This window comes from Neovison vison, chromosome 13, assembly GCF_020171115.1.
Source record: "Neovison vison isolate M4711 chromosome 13, ASM_NN_V1, whole genome shotgun sequence".
NCBI classification, from domain to species: domain Eukaryota; kingdom Metazoa; phylum Chordata; class Mammalia; order Carnivora; family Mustelidae; genus Neogale; species Neogale vison.
The window spans coordinates 79,326,032-79,341,140 of NC_058103.1; the positions used below are offsets into that span (position 1 = coordinate 79,326,032).

General features: G+C 39.6%; 1 protein-coding gene across 1 annotated transcript in view; it reads left to right on the forward strand.

Annotated features, from left to right (window-relative positions):
* The window catches only part of FBN1 (fibrillin 1), a 233,354-nt gene that overhangs the window by 32,877 nt on the left and 185,368 nt on the right, over positions 1 to 15,109 (forward strand). Inside the window, exons 5-6 of the mRNA XM_044231383.1 lie at positions 5,823 to 5,918; positions 9,347 to 9,442. Of these exons, the coding sequence (XP_044087318.1) occupies positions 5,823 to 5,918; positions 9,347 to 9,442 (192 nt within the window). The remainder of the gene's footprint in view (positions 1 to 5,822; positions 5,919 to 9,346; positions 9,443 to 15,109) is intronic.

Here is a 15,109-nt window from a genome sequence, read left to right on the forward strand (position 1 = left end):
GGGTGGCGATCTGGCGTCATCAGGATCTTTGAGGCACTTGGAGCCTTTAAAATCATTGGCTTGGCTCTACCTGAATTAATATTGTCTAAACATCTTGCAAAATAAAAAATGGCAGAATATTTTAGATTCAGTGTAGTTGTGGTAATCAGAATTTATTTCTGATCTTTTGAAGTATTATTCTAGGGAATAGCTGTGTTATCCTATAGAACTTTCTGGTCACGGTATGCTTGGCAATAAATATGGAGAGATCACTTTTGATAACTTCCCTGCTAGTAAAAGGATAACACAGCAAAATATTTGCATTTACTACCAGTGGTTCTACCAAAAGGGGACAAATTTAGATCATTTCACCAATATTTCTTATGAGAAATTTTATACTTGTTATGTGATAGGGATCCAGAGGCCTGGGAAAGTTGTGGGGCCTCTGAGGCCTTACTTTTTTCATTTGACAATGAAAAGAATAAAAGGAAGGATGTTCTTTCAGGCTGTTTTCTACTTTTGAATGTCCTGGGATTCTGAGAATAGGCAATGATCTCTTAGTGGCCTGAAGAAGAGATTGCATTTCCAGAAGGTCCAAACTGCCAGGCAGCAATTCCTTTGGGCACTAAGAAGACAAGGCTTCTTTTAACCTGTTGGAACTCTTGCCACTGGTCATGGGCATTGCACCAGGGCAAAAACGATTGGCTAGCCAGAGTCAGAAAAATGGGTTTTCTGAACTTTTTCTTTTTTCTTTTCTTGAGAGAGAGAAAGAGGGAGCGCACGAGCGAGCAGGGAGGAGGGGCAGCAGGAGAGGGAGAGAATTTTAAGCAGGTTCCATGTGGAACCCAACACAGGGCTCGATTTCACGACCTTGAGGTCATGACCTGAGTCCAAATCAAGAGTGGGATATTTAACTGACTGAGCCACCCAGGTGCCACCCCAGGTTTTCTGAACTTTAATTTCAAACCTATTTGTACTGTTCTCAAATCTTTCTGCCTCTCAGGCTGACAATGGACCCTAAGCAATCCTAATTCTCATAATTAGGTCACAGTAGACCAATTCATGAATTTACTCAAACTCTTCTTTAAATTAGACATATAATATAAAATATATTATCTTCTTTAATAATATGTATTATTATAAAACTTGTTCCCTAGGATGCCTGGGTGGCTCATTTGGTTAAAGCATCTTCCTTTGGCCCAGGTCATGATCCCAGGGTCCTGGGATGGTGTCCTGCATTGGTTTCCTTGCTCAGCAGGGTGCCTTTGTCTCCCTCTGCCTGCCATTCCCCCTGATTGTGCTTTCTTTCTCTGTCTCTCTCTGACAAATAAATAAAATATTTAAAAAAAGAAGTTGTTCCCTGAATTTTATATTTAAGAATTTATAGGTCAAATTCATACACATTCTGTTTTATTCTTTGTGCCTTTTCAAGGATTTTAAAAACTAAACTCTTTTTTGTTTTATAGATTCATATTGAGTTGTAAGAAATAAAACGGAGAGATCCTGGGTACCCTTCACCCAGTTTTCTCGTGTTTACTTCCTATGAAACTATAGCACAATATCACTACCAGGATATTGACATTGATACAGTCAAGATACAGAAGAGGTCTACCACTGCAAGGATGCCTGCTGTTGCCCTTTTATAGTTTTTTACCTCCTGTTCCTCTGCTCTCTTTAATCCTGGCAGCCACTAATCTGTTCTGCAGTTCTATAGTTTTTTCAATTCTAGAATGTTATATAAATGGAATCACACTATATAGAACCTTTTGGGATTGACTTTTTTCATTCAGCATAATTCCCTGGAGAGTCATCCACGTCATTTCATTATCAACTGTTCGTCCCCTTTTATTACTGAGTAGTGTTACTTGCTTTGGATGTATTACAGTTTGTTTAGCCATTCACCAGTTGAAGGACATCCAGGTTGTCTCCAGTTTTTTTGTTACTGGAGCTGTTCTGAACATTCAAGTACAGGGTTTTGGATTTTTAAAAAATATTTTAATTTATTTTGAAAGAGAGAGAACATGAGCAGGGGAAGGGATAGAGGGAGAGAATTTCAAGCAGACTCCATGCTGAGTGTGGAGCCTGATGTGGGGCTTGATCCCACGGCCCTGAGATCTTGACCTGAACTGATAGATATTTATTCGCAAATTGCTCCCCTTGTGCTTGCCAAGACAGTGGCAGGTTTGTAGAATCATTCCTAACCTCATGCATCCCAAAGGAAATGGTTACCTTAGCCCTGCATCTCTCTCATTCCCATAGCATGCTCAAATTGTTCTCTACTGGTTGGTCATTTTATGAACTAATTTGTATTGGGCTATCCCCTAAAGGAAGCTTCTTCTACTCTTCCTGTTGCCTGGCAAATAGAAGGCATTCAGTAAGTATTTATCGAATGACTGAAAGATTGGCTGAATCTGGAAAAAAACACATTTATTTGGGATCCTATATAGATACAGGTAAATGGCAGCATTTTCTGCTCCTTCCAGAATGTTGAAACCCTTTGAGGCTGTCTTCTCATTTTCAAGGGGAGGCCCTCATTGGGTTTTAGAGTTCTCCGAGTTATCTGCATGTAGCAGCTTGGAAAGTGACACTTAGTTCCCTAGTGTTGTCAGTTTCTGGTAAACTCTTAACACAGACTGAGTTTAGGAATATATTCTGGCTTAAAGTATTTAGAGCATCTAAGAAATTCACAGCATCCTTATGGATTTAAGTGGAGCTTTGGCTTTTTCTAGAGATGGAGAACTTGGTCTTGTAATTGTTGGACATCTGGGATGCTTGTTCAATTCAGTGTAAATTTAGAATACACATCAATGGCAGGACAAGATAAAAAAAAAAAAACAATTTATGTACATATACACTCCAAAGTGTTCCTGCTGTAGTAAAGCTATACATCTAGCTCTTTTATTTCCCCACAGAAATCCTGAGTGATTGTTCTAAAGAAATGTGTTTCTCCCCTGAGCATCTGAGACTCACAAAGAATGTGAAGTTTCTTTGGCAGACATGTTTGTGGCAAAACAGATGGTTAAGATCCAATTATTTTTTATTAAGCATGATCCCCCAGCCCAAAGATTCATAGTTCGTTGGTATATTGGGATCAGTGGACTAACTATGCTGTACTGTTTCACAAATCTGACCAAGGAGTTTTATTTTTTAAGGGAGACAGAATATTTCATGGAAATATTTTAGACCTGGAAAAGGTTTACCTGAAAGACAGGATAGGAAAAAAATATAAAAGGAAATCAGATTTTTGTTATATTTCACTTAAATGTAAATTTATCATTTTTCCTAAAAGAATTCATTCTATTTTTCAATTTGAACAAATAATGTAAAGTCACTATTGGAACTACTGTTAGCATTTTATCTCAAAGTAGCTAAATGGCTTTGTTGCTCATGTGGGAATGGAAATTAGCTCTTGGCATGAACCACTTTAATTGAAATCAGTTTGTGGGTTGAGTTCCTATGCTGCTTGACACATGACATCATTTCCTGTGCTTTTCCCAATCCTCACTGTTTTTCTAAGATAGGATGAAGCTAAGTTTAACTTCAAATTTTAAAGCAACTATACACCTTTTCCTGACCTACTTAGAATATTATCCAAATTCTCACCAAGTCATTCCTTTTGTATATTTGTAGATAGTTTTTTAATTCAAAAGCATTTTGGCTGAGACATTTTAATAGAATCAGAGGGGCCTAAAATAACTGTTTTAATCAGTTGACTGGGTTGCTTGATTTCTATAGCAATGCTCCTACAAAGGATTTAGTTCTGCTTTTATACATGGGGAAATGAAGATAAAATATTTTTAATAGCAACCTACTCAGGGCTGAGTAATAGCCTGGGACATAATGGGCAATTTCTCAGTCTTAGTTTTTGAGGATAGCTTTTGATGTCATTATCTGGTGGTGTGAGTTAAGTAAGTGGAAATTACCTGAGTAAAGTTTTGTACCACACCTACAAGTAGGCAAGGTATTATTCTAGGTGCTTAGGGGGTATAATTAATAACCATGATGCTTTCCACTCCAAAGAAGCTTTTGAACAAATGGGTTGAAGACAGGAGAATAACAACAAAAAAAATAAGTTTTAGGTTATATATATTTCAAAAAAGAAGCATAAAGTAGTCTGGAGTCAGAGAAAAGAGGGCTCATACCTAGTGGGAGAAGGAAGAGAGAACAGGAATCAGAAAAGATCAAAGAAAAGAAGATATATTTGCAGTGGGTCTTAGAGCTAGGTAGGGATTATTTGCTAACAGCTGTGTGTGTTGTATGCTGGGGATTAAGGGTAAAGGACAAAGAGGTTGAAGAAGAGATTCCACCAGGAAACGAGACCAATGTGTTCAGCATTTTGCATGGCACATAGGAGGTAGTGTTGCGTGAATGAATGAATGATCAGTAGATCAGGGACTGAGCCATAGGACATACTACAAGTCTGCAGAGCAGCCCTGAAAGGCCCATGGCCATACTGAGAGAGGGAGGAAGTTCTTAGCTTACTAGAGACAGGGAGCCTTTGGTAGTGCTTCAGTAAGTGTGTGACAAGTTCCTGAGAAAATGTATCCCTTTCAGCTTGACTCAGTTAACTCTTTGGCCCTCTGTGAGGGGGAAATACTCACTTCTGCTATCTCTTCCCCATTGTCATGCTGAAATCTGTGTAGCTCCTTCTGGAAATGGTCCTTTCTCTAGAGGTCCACAGCCACTCTTGATACGGCACTGAGAGTCCTAACCAGGGCTAACAAAGAAGGTGGCTGCTGTAAGGCACCCTCTCTCTACTCGTAGCGGGTTTGGCCCCTATGCTCCAGGAAGGCTGAGCAGCTGATTATTGTTCTTGCACACGAGAGGAGGACTTCTCTTCTCCCTCTGTAAAATTGTGGAACCTTTTTCTGTAGGAATATTCTCCCATAGCTTGGAGAACAGGTCAGAGTATGTCAACTTCCAGTGCCCAATCCTAGTCTCCTTGTGTGGGGTTGTGTCAACAAGGATTAATGACGAATTCAGTCAAGCCTCTGTCTTCTCCAAGTAAGGTAGTTATTGTTTCCAGAGGACAAAGGGACAGCCTGGGATTCTGAACACTTCGTTTTAGCATCCTAAATTATTGAATTAGAGACAGCCTACACACTAGAGAAGGGAGAGCACGCGTCATACTCTCGTTCCCCTTCACAGGCGTCTGTCACTCCAGTTTCTTCTAGCGTCCCGTCTCACATCCAAGGCTGCCTGCACCCCATGGTCCTTCTGCCCTGAGTAAAGTCACACGTCTTTAGGTGACAGGATGACAAAGAGTGGGTTTCAAACACTGCGGGTTTTATTTAGTTTAAGGTCACGGTTTAAACAAGCAGCTCTTTCTGAGCCCAGGTCGGCTGCCTCCCTTATCAGGCAGCCTTTTATTAAATGCTCTTGTAGGCAGTTTTTTCTCCTTTTTGCTGTCTCCAAAATTTCTTTTAACAAAATTCCTTGGAATTTCTCCCTCAGACCATTTTCCTGGCCACCTACGTTGGGACTCTAAATCTTGTAATAGGAAAACTATTGCCGTTGTAATCTTGTCTTGCTCAAGGCACTATTTTCTTGTTGGTATAAATTACAGAAATGACATTGAGTGGAAAGTCCTGCTAAATTAGGGAAGTCATTTAGCACCATTAAAGTAAATAGCAAAGAAACAATTGCATTGTAACTGATTTTATACTCACACATTAAAATAACACATTTAGTGTTGTCGTTAGGTTATTTCTGCACAAGTATGTGAATCTTGATAAACCATTTCATTTTCTCTCCAGATCACTACCAATCAATTCCTGTGATGTGTTGCAATCTACTTACTTAAACTGCAAAAGTAAATCATTCTTTTTTCTTTTCTTTTCAAGTCCAACACTGTAACATTCGCTGTATGAATGGAGGGAGCTGTAGTGATGACCACTGTCTGTGCCAGAAGGGGTACATTGGGGCTCACTGTGGACAACGTAAGTGAACCATACTTACAGGTATCTCACTACATGCTAGACTATGTAGACGAATGTGTAGACAGAGAGTAGACAGAAAGAACACACAACTCAGTACTGATGGAGTCTCTTTGCTTATGCGGGATGTGGCATTTTTACAGAAGTCCAGTGCGTCTCATGGATGATCAGACCACTGACCTAATGCGCTTTGCACCAGATTTCTGACTGGAACCTTTGGAGGGGTGGTTTGACTCATTTTCTTCTCTTTATCTTCAGCACCCCACTTACCTCCTCCCCTTCAGAATTCTTGTTTGTTCCAGACGTATACCTTCCGTTTGATTGCTGAATATGTCCACCTGGTTTTTGAAGAAGCATCTCGAAGTATTTCAAAACTCAACCTCATCTTTCCCCCCAAACATGTCCTTTTTCTTGATTAATGGTAGCTGCATCTCTCTAGTTTCCCAACCTAGATTCTGGTACTGTAATACTTAAACCACATGGTGTTTGCTTCGCTGGTTCATTCATGAACACTGTTTATTGTGGGTCTATTCTCAGTCGGTCCCTGCAGAAGAGGAAAATTCCTTTAAGAAAGCTTACTTTTTATTACACTAAGATGAATATATACACCCAGCAGAAATATATACACCCATTCAGAAAAGTGAAATATATACACCCATTCAGAAAAGTGAAAACAATAAAACAGTAAAATTCTCCATAATCCTGTCATTACCTTCCAGTCTTTTCTTTTTCTTCTTCTTTTTTTTTTAACCTTCCAGTCTTTTAATGGATATTTGGTACATGAGATCTTATTGTATGCATAATTTTTCATACTCCTTTTTAATGTAATATTTTATTAGAAGTATGTTATAGTATTAAACATTTTTAAATACTTTAATGGTTGCAGAATATTCCATGATATGGATGTTTTATTATTTATTTAATGAATCTTTAATGATGAAGGTTTATTCCTATTTTTTCCAGTCTTTGCCTTTGTATATATATTTGCTATGATGAATAATGTTATTAGAGATAAACCAAGATTTATATAATGCCCCCAAGACTGTCCATGCACTGCAGTGTGGTAAGAATAATGACTGAGTTTTGGGTAGCCCACAACAGTAGTGTGGAGAGAGGAGACGCAGGCCAGCTTCTCCAATGTGGGAGACCCTTGAGCTGAATCTTGAAGGATGGGGTGGAGATCCTTTGTCAGATGATGGGAGGTGGGCTTCTCATGCAGCTGACACAGCCTGGGTGGAAACACAAGATCATGGCATAGGACAAGCCATCAGACACAGCACGTGTTTTGGTGTTACCGAGGGAGGTGAGGGGAAGGGAGATAAGGTCAGAATGGAAGCCCTGGACCAGGTTTTGAGTGCCTTTATGAATACCGTGTTTGCATCCACAACAGAGCCAGGGAAGAGGAGTGGGTTAACAGCCAAGAGCATTCCTCTGTTGAATGATTTATTCTCCATTTACCATATGCGAAGCACATTTTCAAACTCTTCACATGCATTAACTCATTGAATAAAACAGCAGTCTCCTGAGTTAGAGGTATCTTTTACCTCTAGCAAATGAGGAGGTGGGGCACAGGGACATCAATGACTTGTCTAAAGTTATATGGAGAGGGACTGGCAGAGTTAGGTTTTGAACCCAAGCAGTCTGATTTCTTGCCCTGTGCCTTTATTGCTATGAAATGCTGGCCTCAGGCACTTTACTTACAATGGTTTACAATAAGATTTCAGTGGCCACAAGTAATGCTGTAATTGCAGGGGGAAGAAACAGAAAGCAGGAAGACTAGTACCAGGGCTGTGGCCAGAGAGCTGGTGGGAGGGGATGGAGTCAAAGGCATTTTTGGAAAAAAAAAAATCATGAAGAGCTGCTGGACATCTTCCTGCTCCCTTTGGTGCTCCTTGAGGGTTTAGCCCCAATTCTACCACACGACAGACATTTAGTTAACACTAGCAGAGTTAGAAAAACTTTCCCAGACCTTCCTTTCCCAATCTATACAATGGGATGGTTGGCTTAGGCCATCTCAAGATTTCTTTTCTGTTTAAAATCTTCTCCTTCTCCCCTGACTGTAAATCAAGAGGCAAATCAAAACAATGAATATACATAAGCCTCTCTAATTCGATGATGAGAAATGGGTATTTACCATAGTTCTGGCTATAAGGGATTGTGTCAGTTCAAGTCCTCTGATCCCAAGCAGATGCCAAGACAGAACTGGATATACAAGAGATTCATTGTAGAAAATACCTGTAAGGAAGAAAGGGGGAAGAAGGCATAGCAAGAGGGGAGGGCCTTCAGACTGCGATGTAGGTCTCACCCCCGTGCAAGGAGAGGGGGACTGTGTAGGTTGTACAGAAGGTGCCTCAGACCAGAACGAAGCCTTGGTCAGGCTGATGGTGGGTCCAGAGCAAAGATCTCCCATGGGGAGAGTTCCATGTTGGGCAGAAATTCTCAGTCTCTGGTACCGCGCTAAGCTTAGTCATTGGATGGTAGCAGCCAATCAAGGGCAGTTCTGTGCCCTTGGCGTGAACACGAGGCAGGTCTGAAGGTGCAATGGCTGGGGCCTGTCAGCCAGCTAAGCTCTTTACAGTAGGTTTTCTTGGAAGGAGATCTGAGCGGCTCAACTCCATGACTGCCGCGAGGATACAGATAAAGTGTGCAGGAGGTACATGACGGAGGAATTAGTTCAAAAGGAGGTGCTATTAGGGAAGCCTCATGGTGGAATGAGATTGGAGCTGGACTTTGAAGTGTGGGTGGTATTGGCAAATTTGGCTCAGAAGAGCCTACCACCTGTGGATAAAAATGCCTAGAAAGAGGCCACGCGTGAAGGAATTGCAGGAAATTGTACAGAGAAGAGTCGTTCGGGGCATGAGCTCTCAGATCCTATTTTAATGCCTTTTCTGGCAAGTAAATTGTCCCTCCCTCAAGCATTGCTGCACTTATCTCGCGAATAGACTGTTACAACAGTCAGTTGGGTCTTCGTTACGGCACATAAATATGGTCGGAATTAATGTTTGATCATTTGCAGTTAATTGTGTGATTTAACATGCCGTATTCTGTAACAGTGACAGAGGCCAGCGTTTTCCCTCACGGGAGCCCTCAAATCATAAGCAAAAGAGTCAGCTTGCTACAATGCAGTTCTCCTCCACTGACATCTCCTATAAACCACCATTTTAGATACAGAACTGAAAGCATTGCTCAACTACTTCCCAGAATGAAGCTGTCGGCATCAACATGGGTTCAAACTCACTTATTCCTGGCAGTTTAACCCGAGTTGACCGAGGAGCTTATGCAGAGCTGGAACTGGAGCAGACCTGTGGAAAATGAACACCAGGATGATTATTTAGGCTTTTTATTGTTGTCCCTCAGGGGATGGTGAGTGTTATGTCATCAGCATCTGCTTCCAGGTAATGGCTCTCAGCTCCTCTCTCCTTCCCTTCCAGCTGTCTGTGAGAGCGGCTGTCTCAATGGAGGCAGGTGTGTGGCCCCGAATCGATGTGCCTGCACTTACGGCTTTACCGGACCCCAGTGTGAAAGAGGTAATTTTTTTTAGTGGATTACTATAAATATGTTCTGGTGGCTAAAGCTATTCCTGACTTAAGCACATGTTGACTTTATAGAGCACCTGCATGAATTTTGTTGAACTTTAAGGACGTTTCTAATTTGTCACTGGGAAGGTTCCTGCGATGATAAGACAGTGGCCCTACGTCTAGGCATGTTATTCTATAATTCTTGCCAGGGGCCTGCAGGACTCACTAGTGCGCCTAGGCATAAGCACCAGTTGGCAGGCATCAAGATAACAAGGGGAGACTTTTCCAAAGGGGTAAGGATTGAGCTCCTTGTTGTTCTAGTAAATTCGAGAACTGGCTCCACATGAAACATCTGTATGGAAAGGAAAAAATTTAGAGTGAAGAAAAATACTCTTAAAGATCTGTGAGGACCTGCTGGGGGCCATAAGGGCATACAAACGTAGCATCCAAAATGCACTGGAAATGGCAGTTGCGGAGGAGCTGGGCTTTCACATACGTGGTTTATCCAGTACTCAAGATAGCCCTCTGAAGTGCATATGCTTATGGAAAGACCAAGTCTCCTGGAGGGCAAGGGATCTGCGTAAGTTCACACACCTGATAACAGGCTTTAATTGGAATGTAGGTTTTCTGCATCTAAGTCTGATGCTCACTGCTGCTCCTAATTGAAAGAAATGTTCTACCTGATTTGCCTATGTGTAAATGCAAATGTGATATTGAGATATATTTAGTGTGACATATTGTTGAGTTTTCCCTCTAACCCCCTGCACTTTGGCTTTATTGATTGTCTTGTCTCTACATTCATAGTTGTTTCTCATCGTCTGAGTTTTATGGTGAAGGTGTGGGAGGTTTATTTCATACAAAACTGTACAAATAGTCATGAAAACACTCGTTAAAAATACTCATGAATCTTTTAAACTACAGTCATCACTTTTTATCCCAAGTTGTATAAAGGTTTTTTCTGTTCTGAGATGGAAATCTAAGATTCAAGTAGCAGATGTTGAATGTATGTTATGTTATAAACCAAGAGCAGAGATCAGTATGGGAGAGATTATTTTCTGCTTCTATTTTTACAAGTTCATTTAAACTCGGTTATTTGCTGATAAAGCAGTAATGCCTATTTTAGTAGGTTATAACTAGATCATTAGTAATAGTAACAAGGGCCTAGAGTTAGTAGGTCAATTACTATTATTACTGGATAAATTATATTGTATCTTAATTCAGTACCACTACATGGTGTTATGAATAATGCATCATGGGCTTTTAGCATCATTTTGGAGTCCCTCTTTAAAAGTGTTTCTCTGTATAACCTGAAGTATTTTTATTGATTTGGAGATAATATATCTCTAACAGTGTTCAGAATAGTAAAGATAGCTCTTTCAGTTAGCTAGTATCATTCTGTGGCCTTGTTATTACTCAGTGAAGATGTTGTGGGGTTTAAATTGTTGAGATTAAAATTGCTAGTGTGTAACTTGAACAGCGGTGTGTGAAAATAGTTCCTCAGATGATATTCTTGGGCTTAATTTATTTTAGAAAAATCACAAACAGGAGGAAGTGATAGGGCATTTTACCTCTAAGAAAGTGGTTAATGATTTACTATAAAGAATATGGATACCCACAGTTCAGGCATTGACGTTAATACAGTCTAAAATAAAGGGGACATGATATTTAACCATTCCACAGTTATTTTTTCAGATAGTCTTTTTTCAAAAGACTTCACCTTTGGCCAAGATTAAGAAATGAAGGGAATGCATTGAGTTACTAAAATTTGAATCAAAACTGGCATATTATTCAGGGATTTCTCTATACTCGGAGTGTCTTTAACTGCTCCATTTCATTATTGCTATCCTGAAATCTGCACTAAGGCATACATGTATTTCAGCCCCATAGATCTTTACAGTGGGGATTATCTAAATAAAATTAATCCCGAAATGGCAGATTTTCAGGCATGTGCAGTAGTGGAGGTTGGGTGGGAAACAGGCTCTCTTTCATTGTTACCCTTTGCCTGTTGTACCTGTGAATACCATCCCAGACCTTCAGGGGGGACAAAGGAAACACAAGTACAATTTCCTTCACCACATGGGAAAGGGGAGTCTTTTCGATTCCAGAATTGAATTTCCACTTATACAGTCTTCATTGTTTTCTGCTGTTACGGAAGTCATCTGCTTACCTCTTTAAAGAACTAGAGGCACTATATCCCTTTATTCAAATGCATGCTCATGATTTCAAGAATGATTAATAAAAGGTAGGACCGTGTCAGGACAAATCTATCCTGAAGCACGGGGAAGTGTTCAGTGTGACTTCTGAAGGTGGATTAGTATATTGGTTAAGTTGTTTGTCACTTAAGTTGTTTAACTACCTAGGCTAGTAACATTATGTTTTAATTGGGTTATGGCTTTTTATTTTTAAAAAGAACTTCCAGGAACTCTTTACTAATCCCCTGTATCACTTCCTGGAGGCTGAGCCAAGTGCTCCTTCTGCATTCTCCCTTAGCACACTCTCCAGGCCTGTTTTGATAGCGCTCACCACATTGTGTTGAAACCGCGGGTTCTCATGCCTCTCTCCTTGACTAGGGTATAGCTCTTCAGCAATAACTATGGTTTCCTCAGCTTTTTAATTCTCACATGAAGTTCAATGCCTAATGCATAGTACATGGTCAGTAAATGTTGAACTGGACTTATTTTAAAGCACCAGAAAATCTGGAGATACAATTATCACATTGAACAAGTATCTCCTAGAAGTAATTGCTGTTTATTTGTGGATAGTCCTGGATACTTATCACCAGTTTCATTTTTTTTTTATTTTTATTTTTTTAAATTATTATTTATTTATTTATTTTCAGAAAAACAGTATTCACTATTTTTGCACCACACCCAGTGCTCCATGCAAGCCGTGCCCCCTATAATACCCACCACCTGGTACCCCAACCTCCCACCCCCCGCCACTTCAAACCCCTCAGATTGTTCTTCAGAGTCCATAGTCTCCCATGGTTCACCTCCCCTTCCAATTTACCCAAATTCCCTACTCCTCTCTAACGCCCCTTGTCCTCCATGCTATTTGTTATGCTCCACAAATAAGTGAAACCATATGATAATTGACTCTCTCTGCTTGACTTATTTCACTCAGCATAATCTCTTCCAGTCCCGTCCATGTTGCTATAAAAGTTGGGTATTCATCCTTTCTGATGGAGGCATAATACTCCATAGTGTATATGGACCACATCTTCCTTATCCATTCATCCGTTGAAGGGCATCTTGAATGGGACACCAGTTTCATTTTAAGCAGAATTTACAGTGTTGATGACTAATTGAATTTGGCCCCATCTTTTACAAGTATGATCTTTTAGGGCCACAAGACTGTCATTTTTCAGTTGGAAAGGATGTAGAAAGAAAGGTACACTTTGACTAAAACCAGGTGGCAATAAGCAAATAAACAACTTCCTATCATGATGTAATACGCATCGAAAGGACCATTTCAAATGTCAGTTACTAGTACCTCTCAGGATAAGCAGCTTCATCCCCAGCAGATACTGGAACTCTTTACATCTGTAACAACCTCAGAGAACCAATGTAAGTATAGAATACCCTTTAGGGGTGGCACTGGCAAGATTTGGATCACTTTGAGCCAGTAAGTGAATCTTAATAACCCATGAACATAGTGTTTGGATTTGTGATGGAGATAAGCAGTGGATTCATACTTGAATTGCAAATCAGAACATTCATTCAACAAATGCAATCAGAACATGAAGCAAAATTTGTCTCACTTGTGGCTTTTAGCCAGTAAAATAAATAATGTTTTTAAAAAATATCTAGGCTATTCTGTATTATCAGTTATTTCCTTTTTATGAAACCAAGTATGGAATAAAATTGTCTCAATACAAATATATATATATAGTAGAAATATATATTTGTATATACTTGTATTTGTATAAATATATATTTGTAAAAATATATATTTGTATATATTTATATTTGTATAAATATATATTTGTATAAACATATACAAATATATATAATTGTATAAATATGTACAAATATACATTTATATATACATTTGTACATATTTATACAAATACATATATATCTTAGCTAGTTAGCCTCAGCAGGCAGGTGGCGGTGATATTGTTTCCTGTCTCTGTATACTAAAAGGAAAAAGGAAAAGGAAAAGTGGAGACCTATGACTTGCTTGGTCTGGGGTGTTTACTTTTTGAAAACTGAATGTGAATACCTTTAGTTATGTTTTCCAGTTTGTCACAGTCTTTAGCACTCCCTACTGTGATGCATTCTGTTCACTTCATCCATTTTTAGTTTGCTTCCATTTAGGTTTGCTGCTTAGTTAGCCCCTATGGACACTTCAGTCTGCCACCTACTGTTACATTTACATAAAGTATAAATTGACACGTAAGGTTTTTTGGATAGCTTCTTTCCCCCACTCCCCTTTGCTTTTGTCTTCTCTCTGCTGGGGTCTTGTGTAACTTAGTAAAACTTATCTTGCCTACCCTCAGTGGTATAGTATGTTAGCACTTCTTTTTTTTTTTTTATTAGGATTACTTTTTAATTTTATTGCTTTATTTGGCAGAGAGAGACAGAGAGAGAGAGAGCACACAAGCAGGGGGAGAGGGGGACAGAGAGAAGCAGACTCCCCACCAGGCAGGGAGCTTGATGCGAGACTTGATCCCAGTGACAGGAATCCCACCAGGACCCCGTGATCATGACCTGAACCGAAGGCACACGCTCAACCCACTGAGCCACCCACTCCTAGGATTTCTTATTAGAATATGGAAATGAGATCAGTGCCTATTTTGGCAGTGACAACACAAACTAGTTGTGTATTGTTATAGTTACTGCCAACAAGATTATGTGGAATCACATTTTCATTTGCCATTTTGCCTCAGAATGCTGACTACTTAAAATCTTATTAAATGCTCTTATATTAAACATAGTGAATCATGTGAGGGGATAAGACTTCTCCAGGTAATGATAAAAGAAAGAATGAGGGGAATAGAGCTGAAGTTGGAGATGGGAAGGGATAATGATGAAAAGGCTTGGGGAAGAAGAGAACAGAAGGTACCTACTGAGAAACCATGAGGAGAAGCAAGAGAACCAGGAGAGCACTGAGCCAAAGAAACTAAAAACAAGGAGTAAAGAAATAGCTTGACAATTGTTAGACTCTTCAAAGGGTCAAGAAAGAATGAGGATCAAAGAGAGGCCCTTTGATGTAGCAACACGTGACTTGTACTGGGTTCTTAGCATGTACCAAACAGTATGCTGAACACTGTACTTGGGCAATTTGTAACAAGCTTATAAGCAAAGTCCTATAACGAGTCCCATTTTACAGAGGAGTGAACAGAAGCAGAGAGAGGTCAAAGAGCTAGCCCAAGGTCAGACAGCTCATAAGAGGTGCAATCAAAAAACTGAAACCAGCTAGAATGGCTTAATAACCACTGTGCTATATTTGGGTCTCACTGGGAAGAGCTTGTTACTAACAATAAAAAATTTTTCTGAGGAATCACAAGAAGAAATCTAGAACTATAAGTTGTAGCATGGAAGTAATAGATTTTTTATTTTTAAAAAGCACTTTAAGAAATTCAGCTAGGGGAAAAAAAAAAGAAATTCAGCTAGGTAAATAGTTTCTCTCCTTTGTAGAGCTGAACTAAGTTGCTTTTAAATAATTTCAAAA